The following is a 21579-nucleotide window of genomic DNA, read 5'->3' as shown; positions in this document are numbered from 1 at the left end:
CTCTCTCTCTCTCAATGCAAGTGATTTCAGGCACGAAGAGCACTAAAAAAATAAAAATAAAAAAAAGACTTAAGAAAAATAGACGTGGTATGAATGAAATGACAGAAAAAACGAAAAAGCATACACATTTATCAAAAACGTTTAAATTTCTATAACTGGTTGGCGGTTGCGGTCACATTTTGGTGTTATGGTTTTTTTTCCCAATTCTTTTTCACTTCTAAACTGCCGTGTTGTTAGTATTCAATTATTCATGCCACTGTGAGGGATCGAGACTCATTGCACACAATAATACTTCATAAATATATTTAATAAGTGAGATGGCCGTTAAATCTATACGATGAGGTGCCATTGGTTTTATAATGAACCTAGGATCGACCAAATATTTCAGAAGGTCTCAAAACCCTCCTATCGGTAAGGAAGAACTTATCGAAATATTTACTATATGTTTGAGGGGGGCATGGGGGGGCAATAATTGAGCTGTTTTTGTGTAGAGGGCCACAAGTATACGCAACAAAATTTTGCTTGTATCATACTCGCTTGACTCTACTAAGTTGTTTTACACAACAATCAGGACATCTCAAGACAATTTAGGTTTTACTCCATCAACTGAGTTGATAATGCAAATTGGCCCCTGTCGTGAGTTTAAAAGCTGACGTTTCAAGCATTAACCCTTCGTCAGAACAAATTGAGGAATTGTGGATTGCGGGTTTGTTAGAAACCAACGTAGTGATCAGCTCCCAGTTGGCTTGTTAGCTCAGTTGGTACTCGGTAGAACACTGCACCGGTATCTCAGGGGTCGTGGGCTCAACTCCCGTACAGGCCTGCATTTTTTTTCAGGCCCTATTCTCACTGCTGCTTAAGTAGTGTTCATTATTGCGAAGATCGCTTTCTTATTCATCCCTGATCTTCTTGTACGCCAACCAGAAAAGAACAGCCACGATGATCACGTCTTTATCCGCAGTTCACATATATATGATTTTCATATATTCACAGTTATTTAAGAATAAATTAATGGAATTAAAAGCGTTCGTGGATACTGTGGGGATTAAGAGTGCCGATTTCAAAGACAGACTTTCTTTCTAGGGTTTTCAGCCTTTACGAACTGCCTAGATGTAAGGAAAGGCGGCAGACTGCCATATGCTGCTTAGAATGATTAAGGAGATTAAGGTGGCTACCGACTGGTTTGGAAGCGTCCTTGTCATTCCTCTCTACGTCGCAAAGGTGTTTTCAGAATCAGTCACCCGGTCGTCTTCCTGTTTTACCAATGTATATCTTTTTGCAGTACGTGCAAGTTATGCTATATATGACATTGGCGCAGATGCACGTAAAGTGATCAGTAGTCTTAATGGATAGTTTGGATCCCGATATTTTCTCAACGTTATGAATGAAAGAACAAGTTTTGCATCGTATGCGAGCGGAATTCGAAAGTTCCGGGCTGGTCGTTAGTTGTAAGGAACTTCCGACCAAAAAGTTGCCTATGGTTTTTTTGCGTTTGAATGAAATAAGTGGAAGTTGCGAAAAGATAGTCTCTGAATCATTTTGAAATGACTTATTTAAAATTTTTAGGAATGATGGATTTAAATGCGTGGTTGTGAGGGTGAAATGTAAGAGTGAACGGAATGCGATTGGCATTTTCCTTCTGTGACAATTGTACGGTGGACTGTCGATCAATTTGTCGAGCGCAGTGGTGGCCCGCTTGGACATACATTCTAGGTATTTTGACTTAATGCATACCGGAATGGGTACGAATCGACCAGCGGTTCGAGTACGAACCGACTCAAAACGGGTACGAATCGACTGAAATTTGATGCAAAACGACTGGGTACGAAACGACTGGAAACCCCCCAGGGTACTTCTTAGCAATAGGATAATGAGGACATGCTGCGCTTGAATGGGGTCGCATTTTGACGACTGGATTGACCATTATGTCTATAATGGGTTGCATTTTCAAAAGAGTGGACCCCTAGAATGGAGTCGCATATTTTCGGGATTTGGGGGGTACGAAAAGACGTACTGCTAAGTAAGGATTCAAAATGGAAAGATTTGCGTGTAAAAAGTGGGATCGTGATAATTATATTTGCCCAAAAGTAACTAAGATGGGGTCTATAATTGGCCGTAGGATAGACTATGATGGGGTAGCAGCGGCTCATACCCAGAAAAAAAATTGTCCCATTTACCCCCCCCCCCCCCGCCACCTCCGCTGGACAAACAACCCGCCTTAATAATAATATTGGTCCGCCTCTATAGGTATTGACACATTGTGCGGATCAATATTAGCTGAGTGGTTTCGAACTGACGGCGATCTTCCCTAGAATATTTTGTTTATGAACTTCTATTCGTCACATCGAGTTCATTGATTTTAGGAATTTTTGTCGAGCAATTAACTCTTATCTGCACATCTTTCCCAAAATTTTTAGTGGATGATATAGAACGTAGGGTCTTTTTTGTGCGAGCCTTGTTTCCAAGGCGAAAGTGAAGAAGAAGGGAAAAAGCAGGAAAGAGCAGCGACGCGAAACACCGCGAGAGACCTGGAACGAGTGGACAGTCAAATTTCAAAAATCCACAAAAGTGGAGAAACAGACAATCCAAGCAGGACTACACTTGACAACAGTTAGGTAGAGACAATTTCTCTTGTATAGTGGCTTCTAAACGTGAAAACCGTCTATAATAACGATTGTTGTGATGCAAAGCTTTAGTGCGTTGTTTTGGTCAAGTCGCAGCGGATTGGAAACTTGCGATTAATTTATTACTGCAGGATCAGTCCGACGAACTCACAACTCGCTCTCGACAATAGATTTCGTGTTACTATCGTGAAGAGTTATTGGCAACCAATCCTTATTCAAGGAATTTTTGGTTGTTTTTGGAAAATGGCAGTGCAAGCATCGTGTATGGAGCTTGCATTGGAGGGTGAAAGACTCTGCAAAGCGGGTGATTGCCGCGCAGGAGTAAGTTTCTTCGAAGCAGCGGTTCAAGTCGGGACAGAGGATTTGAAGACATTAAGTGCGGTGTATAGCCAATTAGGGAATGCCTACTTCTATCTGCAAGAATACGAGAAAGCCCTAGAATTTCATCGCCATGACTTAACTTTAGCAAGGACACTTGGAGACAGAGTCGGGGAAGCTAAAGCTAGTGGGAATCTTGGAAACACCTTAAAGGTTTTGGGAAAATTTGACGAAGCCATAGTTTGTTGCACTCGACATTTAGACATTTCACGGGAACTCGGGGATAAGGTAAGCTTGCATGTTTTGTAGGGATTTTTGAGCTTGCTATACAAATATCTCATTTGGGTTTTAGCGTAAAGTTTAAAATGAAGAAATGAAAAAATTGATTTTGCGGGAGCAGTTCAAAGGTGACAGCGAAATTTACAATAGTACAATCAACAACAATGGGGGATTTTTGATCTTTCTGCGTATAAATTGATTTAGCTAATTCTCTTCGTTTCTTTTGTTACTGATGTCATTTTCTTTCGTCTTTGAGTGCTCTTTAGTGGTATGCGATTTATATGATGCTCGTGAGTGTGTATGCTATTTTTAATTCACTGGGAAGCATTCTTGCGGTCTTTTGGTGGTCAAAATAAACATTGGCTTTCTAAAGTTTGCTAATCGCAGCGCAAACGTGCACATATTCAATCCACTGCTTGTAATCATTTTAATGGCCGCCGAAAAATTTTTACTAAACACGCAACGGTCCTTTACCAAACCGAAATAGCAATCCGAACTTAACTTCAGCTCTGAAAATATTACTAGTCCTATATTGCTATATTGAAAAATTTTCAATACGCTTGCTGAATACGAAGGCATTATTAAATTAAATATATTCTCTAGTTATGCCAGCAGTTGTTCTAGCATTGTTCGAACTATTCACCAGAGGTGATTCCAATAGGGGACAATGTTACCAGAGAACGCTGTACTCTTTTTTTTGTTATGGAAAGTATTGTGTTAACGGTAAATTGCTATCCTTGATCAAAGACCGACGTGTTTCAGACCTCCATGAGGCAAATACCAGCGTGATGTAATTGTATTGTACTCACGAAATAGGAATATTTTTTAAGCATGTTGACGCGGTCGACGCGAAAGTTGCATCCTTAACAAAATTAAGAGTTGTTCTGTATCCCGGCGAGGACGTAATTCAACGCTTTGTTCGAAATGTACAAATTTAAATGCTGTCGGTGTAGATTTCATTTCCTTGATGTGAGTGTATTTCACCAATTAAATCGAACATAACGACGCCGATCGAAACTTATTTGCGCACAAATAGAGTGAGATGAAATGTTTTAATTTTTGCGATTACTCTGTCCACCAAAAAGACTGATTTAACTTCATGTGTGATTAGTGACAAAGTGGCATTCAAAGCCAATGATAATATTATTGGTTACCAAACTATGCAAATGTGGATGTGTCTCCAAAGTCGTGATAACTTCGGAAGTGTAATATCATGTGAAATATCCGGTGTAACGTATATTATTTGCACTTAATATTTACAGCCTTCGGTCTTACTGGGCATAATATTTCTTCAGTCAAAAACACTGATTTCTGTTTTTTTTAGGAATCAGCAGAGTTCTTACCACACTGTTTTTCTTCTTCATAACTTGTTTACTTTGGCTAATTGGCACAGAGGCTGTGGATTGCCCTAAACTGAGCTACCTGTGTACAACAATTTTTTTTTTTCAGATCACTCACCTTACTTTTAATGGATATTAACTACACATGTTTACATATTGAAGTTTTACAGAAGTTGTTGCCAAGCAAAATTTGAAAAGAGAACTATTCATTTACATATGTTGACAGGCACCATCTTCAAGACAATTTCAACTGTCTTACATTCTATTTTAAAAGTGGTTCCAAAGGAATATACGATCTTTGTAAATGTTTTAAATGTGATTTTCACATATGCTTGTGCAGGTATTTTTTCAAATCAATTTTTAGCCTCCTGAAAACTCTTCAAATATTGCCATTGTTGCGAAGGAAATGCGTCAAAGTTTCTAGTACATTCTTACTGACTGGTCTCCTTTTTTTGTTTTTGCTTTAAAAATATTCCTTGATATAGAGTAAGGACATCTTATCCGTAGCTCACAACTGGAGGGGAAAAATCAGTAATTCAATTTTTTCAATAATGATATTCCAGTTCAGGTACATCAAGAGTAATGTCCTACTTGGTTTTTGATATTGGTGAATGACTTTTCGAGAACCTTGGGGCCATTTTATGAGATAAAAGATTTTTGGATTTTTTCCATTTAAACAGTTTTTAAAATCATTTATAAGATCAGGAAACAGTCTTTGAGTGTCTTTGAAAATATGTCAAAGACTTTTCCAAGAATTTTCATTTGTACAGACAATTATTAGTACATTTTGGCATTACAAGGCATTAAAAATGTTTTTTACTAGAGCTGGCAGTCCACAAGCTTGGTGGATTGCAGCAGAGGTGGTGACACCAACCACTTAAGTCATTTTGGAACTGATGAAAAACAAGAGAAGACTAAATAAAATGACTTTAAGGCTTGATACTGAACAATTTATACAGGGACTTTTTATTGACATTAAGTCAAAATTCAAAACTCAAAGAAAGTATGGTGTAGTCATAAACTGATGAATGCACTGTGCTGTACAGTGACTCTTTTTTTTTTTTCACAGTCTCAGTTAAGCAAAGTCAAATTTTGACAGGAGTCTAAAGAGTCACCCTTATCACCATGCACTTGCTTCTAGTCATCTGGTCAACACATAAGATAACACTTGTTCTGCAGGGGAGATAAATGGGCAATGACAGCTACCTTTTTTAGTATTAGTTGTGACGTTTAGTTGTAAATGTATCCCCTGCTTTGTTTGAAGAGATTGTCATCCTTTGGGGTCAGTCAACACTTTGATTGGTCAACTGTTTGGCTCGTTTTAGTTGCTGGAGAGCAATTCATTAAGTACCACTAGTGATGCAGTGTGGCAGTGTAAACAGTAATGTCGCAATATTATAAAGTGAGCCAACCAGTGAAACTGGCTCGTTGCTAAGCTGTAAAATAATAGTGATGTCAAACAAAAAAAAAAAGCAATGATTTAAAAATTACAATAAGAATCCCCCACAGAAAAGAAGAACCCTATAACATGTGACCTGCTCCCAACATGTGGCTTTTCAACTTAGTTGGTGTAGCACCATGGGGTTCAAATCCTGTCAAAGCTCATATATTTTTTCAGGCTTCTTCGCTGTGATCACTTAAATTGCAGTTCACCTGCGAAGACTATTGCTTTACTTGACTAGGTTAGAAGTAAGGATGATAGATTCATACTGACAGGGGTAAAAAATAGCTTGCTGAATTGTGAGGGTTTTAGGGATTAGAGAATGTAACAGCATGAAACACAAACAGCATTAAGCAAGCTGACATCATGAAGCTTGTAGGTGTGAAAGGGTTAGTACATCCAAGTCTAAGGAGAATTTGGCATTACTTTTTACATTTAGTAAAGAATTAAATGGTTTTGAGAATAAGGGTTACAGTAATGGAAAGCTAAATTTCCTTTGTTTTAAGAAGAGGAAATTGTAATAATCAGCACTGTATGAAGAAAATGATGGATAGAATATTAATGTCAGTTATGAGGTTTAATTAAATGGGTGAATATTATGTTTGCAGATTGGTGAAGCCAGAGCCTTGTATAACCTTGGAAATGTGTATCATGCTAAAGGTAAACACTTTGGTCGAAATTTCCACCAAGATCCTGGAGAATTTCCTGAAGAAGTGCGGTCTGCACTGGAAAGAGCTATTGAATTCTATGAGTAAGTGATTCCTATGTAGCCCATCTGCTAAATTTCTCTTGATTCCATTTTGTCTGTGATCTCTGATAATCTATGTCTAATGTAAATTTATTGAGGAGTAGAATTTCTTCATGCATGCTGTTCCCATTTCAATAATCAGAAACTATTCTGTCTTTAAATTTTAGGGCCAATCTTTCCATTGTGAAAGAACTTGGTGACAGAGGTGCACAAGGGAGAGCCTGTGGCAATCTTGGCAACACTCACTACTTGATAGGAAACTTTGAACTGGCAATCATGTTTCATGAGGAGGTGGGTGTCTTTTTTTTCCCTCTTTACATATTTCAATCAAATTTCAATCTGGTAGTAAAGATAAAAGGGTGATGCCTATGCTAAGCCAAGTGGCTCCACCAGTGGGAGGTTATCCCAGTTTCCATAGCATGAAGCAACTAGGAGTAGTATGCCACTAAATCTCTGCAGAGCGTTGTCTCATGAGGTGATGGAAAGAAATAGAGCAGCCAAATGCTCAGAAAGGTTACCTTACAGTGAGATAGAGATGGTAAACCTTGGGCAAATAACTATGAATCAAAGGGTACTTACCATCATTCATATAGGGTAGGGGAGGCTAGTCTACTTGTAAAGAAATTGAAAATATCAGGCAGAGCTGCTTAGTTAGAGCACTAAATTCCAGAATTACAGTTAGAGCACTAAATTCCAGAATTACAGGTAATACTCTTTTCAGCTCTTCCCGCCTTTTTGAAATAAGTCCCCCCCTCACCCCCCATATCCTTGGTGTCAAATTTTTGATAAGCACCCTCACTTCATGTGATTTTACAATTTGTCTCTGTGGTTGGTCATCTCCGTTAATGGTAAGTGCCCTGGCCAGATTGTGTGGTAACCTCTCTATTTATTGTGATCTAAATCCAGAGGTTAGTCATTGCAGAAGAATTCCATGACAAGCCAGCAGAAAGACGTGCTTGTAGTAACCTTGGAAATGCACATGTTTTCCTTGGGGAGTTTGAGGTTGCAGCTGAGTATTACAAGTGAGATAAACTTTTTAATAGTTTTCTTTAAGTTAAACATTCACTGTCAAATGAGACTGCTATGGAAATTCTCCTCACAGTATTCATATATTTTTAAGCCAAAAGGTGACGAGAAGAAAGAAAATCATCCCTAGAGTTAAAATTATGAGAAATGAAGGGCAGACACTAAATAGAATTGAAGTCTTGGGAGTGAAGGCGTTAAGAAAACCCATTAATCTTCTAACCCTTTAAAGTGTCCAGCATCTAATTTCTCCTCACAATATTACTACTGAATCACACATTAAGGCTATGAGAATATGGGAAATGATCACTACCAAAGAAGCTCTTTAATTGTTAAACAAATTCTCCTCGTCAGCATGTTAGGAAATATATGCAGAACAGTATGGAGAATATGCATACTGGTGTTGTGGTGTAAAGGGTTAGGCAAAGATTAGGCTAATTTTGGTTATGGGTCAGTGTCTAGTGTGCCTGCACAATGAACTTCACTCTTGCAAGACCTTTCTTAGCCTTTTATAAATAAATAATTACGTGGATGACCGCTGAATACAGGGTCGACGGTATATAAACGTGAACACAGAAAAGAATCAAGAGTATGAGAGCCCAGAAACCTTGGCCTGTAAACTAATCAAAACTCAGGAATTGCAATATTCCATGACTACTTTTGATAAGCGTATAATGTTACCTTGTTTGCAGGAGAACACTGGGGATATCACGTGAACTGGGGGACAGGGCGATTGAGGCACAGGTAATTTTAAGTGGCTATAAAAACGTAGTGTATAGAAAATAGATGAAGAAAGGTGTTTAAGGAGGGATATTATTGACGCATCGTGAGCTCTAGACGAAGTAAAGATCCTAGACCATTAGATTTCCCGGTGCGAGCTTTACCACTTAGCAAATAGATTCCATGTTGTCGTGGGACAGTTCAGTGTTAAACCATAGATGATGTGGTAAGAACGAAAAAGTGGTACACAAGGCGCAGCATGTTGACATCATTTATACCTCTGTCCTCCAAGTGATTATCAGGAAAAACCAATCAGCGAGTATGGTTCAGCTTAGCATGTAATTAGCTTTATATAATAAGCTCAGTTATGCACGCATTCTGATTGGTTCTCACTTATGATCTATTGGAGGACAGACGTATAGATGACGTCATCATTAAAACTTTTTTAAATTCTTTATTGTATAAAAACAAATAGATTTCAAGTTGCCGTGCCTCTGTTCAGTAATAGATCACAGAGGACGTCAAAATGTGGTAAGAGCATCAGTGACACACTCGGCTGCGCCTCGTGTGCCACTTTTTTGTTCTTACCACATTTTGACGTCATGTGTGATCTATTGCTGAATAGACGCACGGCAACTTGGAATCTATTTGTTATGTAAATAACTCTGTGGAGAGCTATACCGAAAGAAAACGATAAAATATGAGCTCGGTCGTTGAGTTAGAATAATGGTATTCTGTTTTGGCTCAAGTTAGGATAATTAATTATTTGAGCAACGTTCCTGACATAACAAAGAAGCTTGCTAATTACCTCAACTGTCCATATCAACCGTCCATCCGGTAAAAATTTTCTTTTCTAGATAGGATTAGGCAGTCAAACCTTGAAAACATTCTTTTTTTCCTGGAAATCCAGGCCTGTTACAGTTTAGGAAACACTTACACTTTACTCAGAGATTACCAGGAGGCAGTGGAATACCATTCCAAACATTTGGAGATCGCTCAGGAACTGGGTGACAGGTACGCTGTACATTTTTTTTAAATGGATAATTACCTAAGTCACCTGAACCACTTGCTTTTGTTTTTCAATTTACGCTTTAAGAGCAGAATAGCAGAAAACAAAAGTCTCCTAACTGAGAGAATCATTAACACCCCTTTTGCTTGAGCACAAAAGCCACACTTGTTTGTTACTCTACATCTGCATTATCCATGAAACATTCAAAGCCTGTCGTTATTTTTTTTGTCTTCATTTTACTTTCCTTTCTTTGTTATTGCGTTAGTTAGTAAGTTTAACACTGGTTACGGTATTCAAATGAGTTAAACTTTCTTTCTTACAGAGTCGGCGAAGGTCGTGCTTGTTGGAGTTTAGGAAACGCGCACACTGCGTTGGGTAATCACGAAACAGCTCTGGATTACGCGCAGAGACATTTGGATATCTCGAAGGAGGTAACGTGAAATTACACAAAGCAGATCTATTGTGTAGTGTACATCTAATTTTCCTGTAGTTCAACGTAATAATTTAAAGATGCTTCAAAGAGACGCTTCTCGGTCATTTTTTCTTTGCAACAAGAAATAATTTTTCCTAGCAAAACAGCAAAATGTTTCAAAATATTTTGAATAATTTTTCGTGATAAAGAGAATTTCTCAAAAAAAAAGGAAGCCTTGAAATTGCAGTTTTACGTCTGTAGAAAACTATCAGAGAGGTGAGAATAAACCACAGGGAAACCAGGATAGCTGAGGATGGAGAAGAATGAATCGAATTGCTAACTTTTAACGTAAACAAAATTATGCTTAAGTTTTCAAACTCTTGTACATCGTTAACGACGCCATATTAGCTTCTGTGCTGAGAAACAATTAAAGGACTTTTCTCGTCTCTCTCTAGCGATGACACATTAAAAAACATTCTTGAAAATTAGCACTTTGTGTTCAATCGCAAAAGTTGACTCATGAAAATTTAGCCTGGTCCATCAAATCGCTGAAAATCGAAAGATTGTTAGCTTATTTATATCACAATGAATGGAGTGGCAGCTGTGTGGCTACTTTTGTGCGCAAGAGTAAGGTGTAAATCAGCCATTTTCACGTTTTAATGCCCCTTTTCAATTTTGTAGCTTTACCTTTTGTTGGGAATTAAACCATTGTGTATTGTTTGGCTGACATCTTGCTACACGCACGTAGACCCGTTTCAAAATTGAGAAGTTATAAATAGTGTTTATTGCGCAGGTTTTCGTTTACTTCGCTCTGTGATTGGTCTAAAAGACTCGCGCCAACATCTCAGCCAATCAGATACTAGGGTGGAATCGATCGCGACGCGGTCAATGACGTAATATTGCTTCTGAGGTCGTTATCACGTATTTTCTTATTTGCGCTTTGATTGAGTGTTACAACAACCAGCCGAAAAACAAATTCAACTCTGAATACATTAAAGTGAGGGTATTGAGTTGCAGAAATTAATCTTTGGAGTGAATGCCACGCGGAAGTGAGTCGGTCATCACTGACCCTTAATTTTGGTTGTGTTCGACATCCTCAGTTTAGGAGCGTCATCTAGAGTCTGTTACTGGCATAGCCCTGTCCAGGATAGCCGGGTGCGATGAAAATCGCTCATGATTTCAGGTTTTGTATCGCGGTTATTCCAAATTTTCTTCGAGCAATTTTTTTCTTCCTTTTTGGAAAAGCACGGACCGTGACAGACTTGTCAGTAGAAATGATAATAGTTCAATAACTTTATTCAAAGTACTCTTGCTGACTCACTCTACAACACTGTACTATACATCAATCTTCATTTCTCTATTGGAATGGAAACGATAAACCCATCTTCGCTTTGGGACCATGTGAAGTTTCCGCAATTTTTTTTCGCCGGAAGGATTAGGGTAGTCACAAATGTATCCAGCTATTGGGGATTCAGCCATGGAGATTAACTTCAGTTTGAATTTTTTATGGCAGTTATAAGCCTATTTTCCTGCCCGCCACGCGTTGTTCCAAAAGGAAAGAAAAACAAAGTTTGATCAGTTGATCTTCCTGGGAGTCTACTGAAATGTTTCTTCACATTGGTATAGTGGAAAAGCAGTTTCATGTTATTATGGACATATCATTTTACCCAAATAAATGATCGCCATATATTACCTCGCCAAGTTGAAAGGGTACTAAGCTGCGAAAAATGTAACAGAAATATAATGTTGTTTTAGTGCCGGTTTGATTCTGTGATAAACATGAGTTTGAAGTATTCTCACATTACAGGGATTTATAAAATTTCCAACAACAGATCTTTTTTGTATGTGACGGGTGCTCTGGTGAATATTGTATCACTTTATTTTTGAAGGAGCTTCGTCTTTGTGATAGTTTATTTCGTTTTATTTGTTCAGCTTGTGTATTAATATGCGATTCTCAATTCCAGGTTGGAGATCGCACCGGACAAATAACGGCGCAGATGAACATCTCTGACCTCCGGGCCTTACTTGGGATTGAAGACGATTCTCACGATACGTAAGTGTCGTCCTTACACACAGACCATAAACTGCCTTACAAATAGAGAAATTTTTAATTGAGTATCGAAAGTAACCCGGGAATACTTTGGATTTGCTTTACTCCGGTCTGTGATTGGTCTAAAAAACTCGCGCCACTTTCTCGACTAATCAAATGTACTCGAAAAGCAATCACGACTTGGTCGGCCGCGTTTTCCCGCGCTTTAGGCAGTTTGATTGTTTTGGTTCTTAGAAGTATATTCCTTTGTTCTGATTGATTGTTGGAATTGTTCTGTTTTGGGTTTTTACGGCACTCTATCGAAAAGCGTTCCATGAACACGCGAATGCCGGGTGTGTGAGTTGGTTTTGTTCACGTTTGTTATCAATTACAAACTCCAAGCTCTAATTTGACAAGGTGATATCTATTTTTGACTAAGTCACTATCATGTTTAAGACAAGAACAATTCTCAACAAAGGACATTGAATTATGAATGAGTTTTGAGAAATGTGTGTTTTAGGCTGCAGCGTGGGCGTTTATTTGGCGAGTGAGCTCTCACTAAAAATTTATGTGTAAAAAATTTTCTGCCCCTTTGGATTTTGAAAGTAAAGGATTTTCCATCCGATGGAGCAGACGACAGCCGTTACAGCATGTTCTGTTCTTGCAGGAACTCAAATAGCTCAGCATCTGGAATTGCTGAGGGCGTGCATCGAAGCAGCCCGGGATCTATTAAACAACTCTTTAACAGAAAATTCAGCAATTTAGAAGGAGGTGAGCAATAACAGCGTCCATCAAAATCGAAGCAATTAAGGATCAGGACTAAGTATAGCACAGCATTCACTACCAGTGAGGGAGGGGGTCAATAGAATACTACAGGGCCCTTAGGGGGAGGGATCGGCCAAATTTTATCATAATCAACCAAAATTCTCCGACCCCCTCCCCCCCCCTGCGAAAAAATAATGACCAGTTCTTTTTATATCGCCATTCCACTCTCAAGAATTAGTATCTTTTTTTCTTTTTTTGAGTTTGTGATTTGTCTGCCTTGCCTTCGAGATGCTCTTCAGCAAATTATGTAACCCTTATTTATACTGGGTCTAAACCGAACCGCGGTTTAACACAATAAGTGGGCCAAAGGCTTTCTCTGTAAGAGGATTGATTTGATGTAAAAAATGTCTTCCCTCTGTTCGCTTCCGGCATTCTTGACACTATTCACATAAAGAAATGCTCAGATGAAAGGTTTAGCTAAATCGAGGATTGTTTAGGACGCGATTTTGTTAAACAACGGCTAAGCTTTGTTTAAATAACCAGCCCTAAGTCTGCTTCCATCTGTGCGAAATTCTGTTTCAAAGATTATTCCTAACACTTAACATTTATTTATTCATTTCTTTTTGTTCTTGTTCGTTTTTCATTTTAGCTAGTATTCACCCATCTCTACTATATCTTATTTCTTAAAATGATGATTACGGTAGTAGTTTTTATGTACTGAACTTTCTTAATATGTATTGAAACATTTTCCTTAAAAATCGCTCCCCCATTGGACGAAGCAGTCATATTATAACATTTACTAAGTTTAACAATTACGAAGTATTTTGATTTTGTGTATTTCTTTTTCTCAGATAAAAGGAAACTGGAGTCAGCTGCATCTGCTGATGTGAGTTTTACCATAGAGAGGACCTTTTTCTTTTGTTTTTTATTGTTTGTTCGTTTTTCATTTTTGATGACTCGATCAAAAGTTATAGCTTTTTCCGCCCTACTCAACATAGCGTATGTACTTTCTCTTTAAGGACTTCTCTGTACCTCAGTTGGAGAGCGTTTAAGTCACACAACCAAATCTTGCGAACTTCAAATATCTCGCTCTCTTACTCTCTTCATGATAAATAATAACAATAATAATAATAATAATAATAATAATAATAATAATAAACACAGTTCTCATAGACAAAATAACAAATGTCTGGTATGAAACCTCTTTGAGTCCTAGCTCTTGTTTACGAGACTGAAATTCATAAATTGATCGTCCTCAAAATACATGTTTTTTTAAATTTTATTCATGAATTTCACTACGTACGGCTCAAAAAAGAGAGAGGTCTCTGTCTGTTTGTTTTCTTCATAGTACAAAATTTTTTTCTCTAAGATTGTGCAATGACCGAAGTAATTCTTATGAATTCTGTGTTTTTCTGAAGATCTCTTCAAATGAAAATGAGTTTAGTTTGACGTGGATTTTTGAAAGCGAATTCTCGTCTAATGTAATTCATTATGTAACAGAGGTAACAAGACTGTTACTGTTATTTTTTTCCCCTTTTTCCCCGACACTTTTTTTTTTTTTTTGCAAACAACGTTCTTGCAACTTGTGTAATTTTTTTCTCATTAAAAACCTAAACATCTCCATGTTATGCGGAAGAATGGTGAAGGACGTGAAAATGTACTTATGTCTCAATCAACCAAATCGTTCAAAATACATCCTTCAGCAATAGGGAAGTCACGCAGGTGATAAATCTTTATGAATTTCTTGTTTTTATGTTGACAACGAATTAATTAAAGCGCTTTGAATCATATTAAAAATGATTTTAGTCGCCAATTCGGTTTATAGACAGATTCTTCTAATTAAAGTTTTCCTTTCAATACATTTCATTCTTTAAGATAAGTCAAATACCTGCTGTTTACCAAATAACGTTCCTACATCGTCTAATATCGTTTGATTATTGAAACCTAACCATTTGTTTGTACAATGGAATCTTTAGATGAACAAATACTTAGAAGATTATACACATGACAATAAGATTCGTTTCAACAACGTTTTGATTTTTCCAAGCCATGATTTTTAAGTCGGCGTCATCTCAATTTCTTAACAAATCAACGAGCTGGTCAATAATTCGTGATATATTTGAGTTCTCTATTTATAGATTTAAGTTGACCACACATTAACTTTAACAGATCTTAGAAACATATAGAATATTTACTGTTTCGGCGCCCGATAAGTCTGAGACACGAAATCATTCAATAGAGCTTGAACAATAGGCTAGTGAGACAATTGCTCAATGCAATACTTCCTTTAACAATTTCGGGAGTCACGCTTAAGCTTTTCCACTTTACTAGAGGAAGCGAACGAAATTTTGGTTGCTCCGTGCCACGATTTTCAAGTCAATTTGGGCTGCCAAATCAGGCTATGTTTTATGTTATATTTTAGTCCACGATGTAAAAGTTTCAGTTGTCCTTACGTGAGTCAAACAGAGCAGAGGATTATATTGGGGAGTTGTAACTGTTTCGGTGCACAATAAGTTAAGCTGCAAATATTTACTTCAACGTTTGAATAAAATAGGTCAATTTTTCAATACAATTACAATGCAATACGGAAGTCACGCACCAACAACCCCTGTTAATTACAGGAAGCATTGTACTGTACACTTGATATACAATGACAGACGTTTTAAAATTCATACGCCCTAGGTATTGTCTGAAAGTAATATATCTCCCTTGTAAGCCGGCATTATTTTAAGTCAACAAGAAATCCGTTCTCGTGACTTCATATTTTAACACAGTTCATTTTACACCGAAATTAAATGGCCTGCTGTCTTTAGACTGTAAAGTGTTTGGAGAAATATATATTTTCGGACTGAACGTCAAAAGCTCTTCTGATGTTAAATGCTGTAATCCGCCACAAAAACAGACCACCCACAATCCATTTTGAGGCGGAATTAATTAATTGACCTCGATCTGGAATTCTTTACCCTTTCGACCAACAACTACAAATTTTTGTTAGTTTCAGATGAGAGAACTTAGAGATCGAGATCGCAAATTCTTAAAACTCAGGTTCACCAGAAATTTCAGTATCGCTACTTTAATACCGCGAGTGATAAGAACAGGAACTTGAAAAATATATTTTTTATTCGTTCTTCTTTTTTTCAAACATGCCTCATTATATGGAAGTGATTTTCCATGTTTTTTAAAACCTTAGGGCAATTTCTTTCTATTTTCGAACGTGCTGTAGCGCGGAAACGTGTACCTCCTCGAGTTATTTACCAAGATGATACTGGACTTTCTGCCTTGCGCTTTTGTCTCAGACGTGTTAATGACTCCTTGGGGAAGTAATTCACAGCCACTTTGTGGTCGAATTTTCGTAATATATTCGAGAGGTATAACCACTTGCAAAACATTCGTGTTCGATTCCTACTTATGAAAACCATCGCGTGAAAGCGCAGAGTTTTGAAAGAAATCTTTGTTTTTTTGGCTCACGCAAACGAAAAAGATTTGCTTCCAGGTTTCGTGTTTTTCAATTTCGCCGCCCACTTAGAAACGGATTTAAAAAGGTTAATCCTTGAGTTTATTTAAATGACGTAATGTTTACTTCTTGAAGCGTATCTGGGCACGTTCTTAGTTGAAGTGTTTTTAAAAGCCTTGAGTTTGGCGTTAGATCCAGTAGATTTTACACCCAGAAGAGAAGATCAAACTCATCTCCGGCAACACAATTCACCAAAGTCTTTGAAGTTTGCAGATAATTTTCTAAAATGGGGCTTGACTGCTCGGAGCTGATGGTATGTTTCATTTCGCGACATTTTTGAGTGATAGCAATGTTTACGTTTGCATTAAGTCTCTTCAGAGATAGGAACTGTTTAAAAACTTTATCAGATTGCAATATATTTTTCCTGGAGCTCACTTTGTTTCGACCATCTGCCAGTTTGTTTCGACTATCTGCCAGTTTGCGAGCCCTCTCAGTGGATAGCCAAGCTTTTCGGTGGTCGATTTTGCAAGAAATTTGTTTTGTTAGTCAGTACTCTCTGAGAAGTAAATCTTAGTGTCACTGTCTCTGAGTTTAGTTTCCCTTCGCTAGGAGTCAGACTCTTTTTTGGTTACACTTTCGCGACTAATGCTATTCGACAACAGAGATAAACTTGAACTAAATCTCCGCACGGCACACTTTGTTCGATATCAATGCTATTAGTATTCAGAACACTTGTTGCATGTGATCTTAGTAAATTGACCTTAGTAAATCTCGCCAATGAGTTCTCTGTTGCTCGATTGATAAACCATAGGCCCTCCAAATTGGAAAGTCCAAGATTTGAATCCTTAGGGGTACACAGATGTTTCTTTTTTTCTCCGGCACGTTCAGCCAAAAATTTAAAAACAGTTTTTTTTTATTTTGACTGACATGATCTTCTTGTTTGTTCAGGGGTGAAATTTTTAGCGAGAAATTAGTTAGTTGCTGGTCACTTGTCTTAGGTATAGGGTTAACTTCACTTGCTTTCCTCCCTTTTTCAGGGTGTGACTAAGCCTCGTTCGTCGTCAGTGAACTCGAGGAAACCTGTGGATCACGGTGATGTCCAAGTTCGTGTTCGCTCCGATGAGGTAAGCGACTGAACATAGATCTGAAAATTTTAACGTTTATTTTATCATTAGTTAAGGAAATTCCAAATCTCAAGCGCTTTGGGAATGCGTTATTATGATATTAGGAGCTCTAACACCAGATAGCGTGACTGATCAGTTAGGGCGCTGGTTTCGGGTTCCGGTGGTTCCGAGATCCAATCTGTCCACTGTTCCATTACAAGATCGTTCTCGTTCGATAGACTGATTGCAGTCACCTGATCATAATAGTGTTATTTTTACTTGAATTGCTTTTCAAATACATCATTTTCTTCGAGCCCACAAGCCGAGAGCTCGAACAGATGACAGACTTTATTATTTAGACCGCGGTATCAACTGCCACGCGCGCGAAGATTACAGTTACTCTTTCAAAAATTATTTCAGAGGACCAGGGGATAGGTTCACTCCTCTTTCAAGTGATATCTTTTACCAACAGAGTTCGACAACATGACAGCCTCTAGGCCGCCGATCGATAAGACGTAAAGATTATAGTTGTTCTGTAAGCGAATATGACGGTGTTGTGATGATCATACGTCACGGAGCCGTAACCAATGTTGAGGTTTTGTCATAATACGAAATTTATGAAATAAAAATTGATACTTTAATCGAGAGCACTCGTCCTGCAGACTTCTGTGTTCGTTTTAATTTTGGTACACCAATAACTTTTTCTGATTTTTTTCTTGTCCCTATGCTGCTATGGCTAAGAGTTTTCTGCATAGTTGTGGAATTGGAAAATACGAAATCTAGAACTTTCCTGAGTTGAAATGACGGAATAGTCTAATGAGCTTCTTAGTTGAGTAACTGTTAAATATATTGGTGAACAAGACTGGTGCCGTTCAAGAATGTAAAGATGACTTGAAATTTGTCAATACTGGTTTGTTTCCCTCGATTTTCATGGCTTTGCTTTTTTTGTTGTTCTGGCGTTTTGTTTTGTTCTGTTCTGTCTTTGGTTCGTTACAATGAGGGAAATGTACGCGTTTTCTGTTCTCTTTGCGCCCATCCTTGGCCGAAAAGCAGATTTATCTTCAGTAAACCAACCAGCAGTAGAGTTGTCCTAGCGAGTAGTAAGAATTGTCCATGTAAAGGGAAAAACAATTGTGTTTTCCATATTGCAGTTAGAGGCTTCAAAGGTAGCCGGTGTGTCTAGTATAGCCTCAAGCAGATGTAATCAGTTCTAGTCAAACCTGACTGCTCTCTTAAGAGTGCGTCATGAAATTTTATTTAAGATTATCAACCTTTTTGAAATTTAAATTCTCCAAGTATCACTTAAAATTCTTATCATAGACGGCACTTCAAACTGTCGTAGAAATGAAGTTTTTGTGATCGTGGAGATAACAATCAAATAAATTACCATTTATATGTACAATTTTGCAGAAACAGAATGATCATGCCCTGAACGAAGACTTCTTCGAATTCCTGAGTCGTTGCCAGGGTAACCGAATGGATGAGCAGCGTTGCGAGCTCCCTAAACCAATCGAAAAGAGCAAGAGTACGGAAGACATGTTGGATATGGTGGAACGAGTACAGGGAGACAGAATGGAAGAACAACGGAGTGATCTTCCTTTCGAGGATGACCCGTCTCAGATAAGTACGTTTGTTTCCGAGATCTGACTTTGTCTAATCCCTTAAGAGACCCGTCATTATTTATTGCCGGATGGCCCGTGGGGGTTGTCACATTTTTGGTTGTGTCACAATAAGATTAAGCGCTTCAAAGCTGAGTATAGCTTTTAATTAATGTGGTGATTAAGATGATATAACTTCATCCTATAATATCCATACATTATCCAGGTAACAGGTATTGAGAACACTCAAATTTTTCAAGTTGAAGTTGTTGTCATGACCTAACGCTAAATTCTCTTAATTGATTTACAAGGAAATGTGTAACAACTAAAAGGGAGAATTCACAATTAGATCTTGGGAGTTAAAGGGTTAACAGATTTTGATGAGTTGTGGAAGCCACGAAATGTCTTTGTTCGAACTTGCGTTACTCAAGCGGTGAATTATTAAATATGGTGAAGTGAAATTATCACTAACGGAATATTAGGAACAAAATTGAATTCAATTTTTTTTCCATTAAGGGAGACTGCCAAAGAGAGGAGACAACCCTGGCGATGAAGATCTTTATGAAATGGTTCTCCGAAGTCAAGTGAGTATCGTTCAGGGTGCTTTTTGTCAATAACAGCTCGACTGTGTTAACAACTAGCCTACGAGCAGGTCCTCATCATTTGAGAATAAGTTGATTTCCTTTCACGCTTAAGATGTCATATTGAATCAAGTACAGAGGCGCATTGACAAGTGAGAACAATTCCGCGGTTTGAGCCTGTTAGATGGTACTACATGTATTCAAACAGTGAAATAAAATCGACTGCTGGTAAAATTTTTATAATAATAATAATGATTATAATGGTAACAATTCTGATGATAATAATAATTATAATAATAATAATAATAATAATAACAATAATAATAATGATAATAATACTTTCAATATTTTTGAAAATAACCAGTTCTTGGGATACCACCGAAAAAAGGCCAATCATTAAGATTTTTCATTCCTCTCCCCAGTCCCACCGTATTGAGGATCAGCGCTCGGAGCCGCCGCCCAATGCGCCTACAGTACCTGACGAGGACTTCTTTGGTCTGATACTTCGCCTACAATCAAATAGAATGGACGATCAGCGTTCGTCTGGTCCCGGAGGTCGTAAACCTCAAATACAACCCAGGCGATAGAGAGAAGTGAAGAAGTAGACACTGTAGCTGTAGCCTTGTATTATTTGAATTAAATGGTGCAGTTTGTAGTCGTGTTCAAACATGTTTGGCTGGACTAGAACGTCAAAAACGCTACAAGTATTAAGGAATCACGAGCTTGAAGGGATATACTATACGGCGATTCGTAATTTCTGTAGTCTAGTGAATGAAGATGATATTTTCAGCCCGTGTACTTTTGTAGCTTCGTTCTGTCAAGAAAACTTTCTAGAGGACTGTCTTTTTTAGGCTTTTCAAGCGATTTAGTTAGTGACATGAATGTGACAAATAAATTGTGTTACAATCAGAATTGCGTGAGTAACTGAGGAATAGACGCTCGCAGAAAGCCTGGGTTGTTGTAGAGTAGCTTAGTACGTGTCATCTCTCTTTGGACATTGGATTTTAACCGCATTTTGCCAATACAGTTGTAAAATAGTTGGAGGAAGTAACTGATTTTTAGCCAGGCTAACGTAGAAAATTTAAATATTTAAAACGCACACGAAATATAGATACTACTTGCTTCTCAACGACGCGAAGTGTTCCCTGTAACACTTATCGGCTGTTTTTTCACGTTACGTTTTGTATCACACGACACACAATATTGTAGTGAAGGGAAAGAGATTTGGGTGATTTTTTTCATTTTTAACCCCAACCGAGGTGTTTATTTTTCAGAACTCAAAGTCGTTATCAGATTTGTGTATTTTTTAGACCAAGTAGAACGTAAATTTCAAATTCTCGTAGCACATTCAAAATTTGAACTCCTCTCTTATTTTACTAATTTATTTAAGTCAGATATCTTTAATAAAAATGTAGAATACACTCTAGGCGCAGTGATTATCGCAAAGGGGAACATAATTAATTTTTAGGGAAAAAGTATATTTCTTGAAAATCAGATGGATTTTTACACTTGTGAAATAAGTGTGGCAATTCGCGATTCGTTTTATTTTTGTATTCACGACATGTACAAAGCAAGGAATAAAGAGAATCTCAATTCTACTTTAACTTGCGCATTCATTCTGTACTACTCAGTGGTCTCAAATAAGAGTGACAAAGGATATTTCAAGATTTTCAACACGTTTCTCAGGACAGAATCTGGTATACTGCATTTAAGATCTAAACCACACCTTTTCGTTTCGCGGCGTAATGGCGGAGCTCGCAGAGCGTAGCCCCATGATTGTACAAAATAGTAGTAACCCATCGACCGTACAAGGTGCTACTTTTAATATGCGTGGTGAACTCTACCGCGGGCACGCCAACGCCACGGCTTTGTTCAGTAGTCCAGTGGTCAGTGCACTGAGCTCCGAGTCGGACGACCCGGATTCTAGTCCTGGCCGGGGCAAGGCGTTGTGCCCTTGAGACGTGCGGGAAAAAAAATGCGAGCTCCGCTTTTAGGCTTGGCTAAATCTATATATTAACCCACACGGGATGTTGGGAGAATACGAGAAAAGTTTGTTAATCACTCGCCTCCGACTCGTGATTGAAAATACGGCCTACTGCTTAAAAAGGAACTGTGGTTGTGTAATTAATGATAGG

General features: G+C 38.0%; 1 protein-coding gene across 1 annotated transcript; it reads left to right on the top strand.

The window, feature by feature from the left end:
• The first annotated feature begins 2296 nt into the window (after window positions 1–2296).
• LOC113669067 (uncharacterized) lies at window positions 2297–21048 on the top strand. Its single transcript, XM_027185056.2, has 14 exons — window positions 2297–3230; window positions 6611–6753; window positions 6918–7041; window positions 7657–7772; window positions 8466–8517; window positions 9404–9507; window positions 9825–9933; window positions 11879–11967; window positions 12611–12714; window positions 13560–13594; window positions 17200–17286; window positions 18676–18889; window positions 19380–19447; window positions 19867–21048. The coding sequence occupies exons 1-14, from the start codon at window positions 2868–2870 to the stop codon at window positions 20029–20031; spliced, it is 1773 nt and encodes a 590-aa protein (XP_027040857.2). The 5' UTR covers window positions 2297–2867; the 3' UTR covers window positions 20032–21048.
• The last annotated feature ends 531 nt before the right edge of the window (window positions 21049–21579 follow it).

This window comes from Pocillopora damicornis, chromosome 4 (genome assembly GCF_964200805.1).
Source record: "Pocillopora damicornis chromosome 4, jaPocDami1.2, whole genome shotgun sequence".
Taxonomy (NCBI): domain Eukaryota; kingdom Metazoa; phylum Cnidaria; class Anthozoa; order Scleractinia; family Pocilloporidae; genus Pocillopora; species Pocillopora damicornis.
The sequence above is the reverse complement of the archived record's forward strand: the minus strand, read 5'-3'. Positions and strand labels throughout refer to the sequence as shown.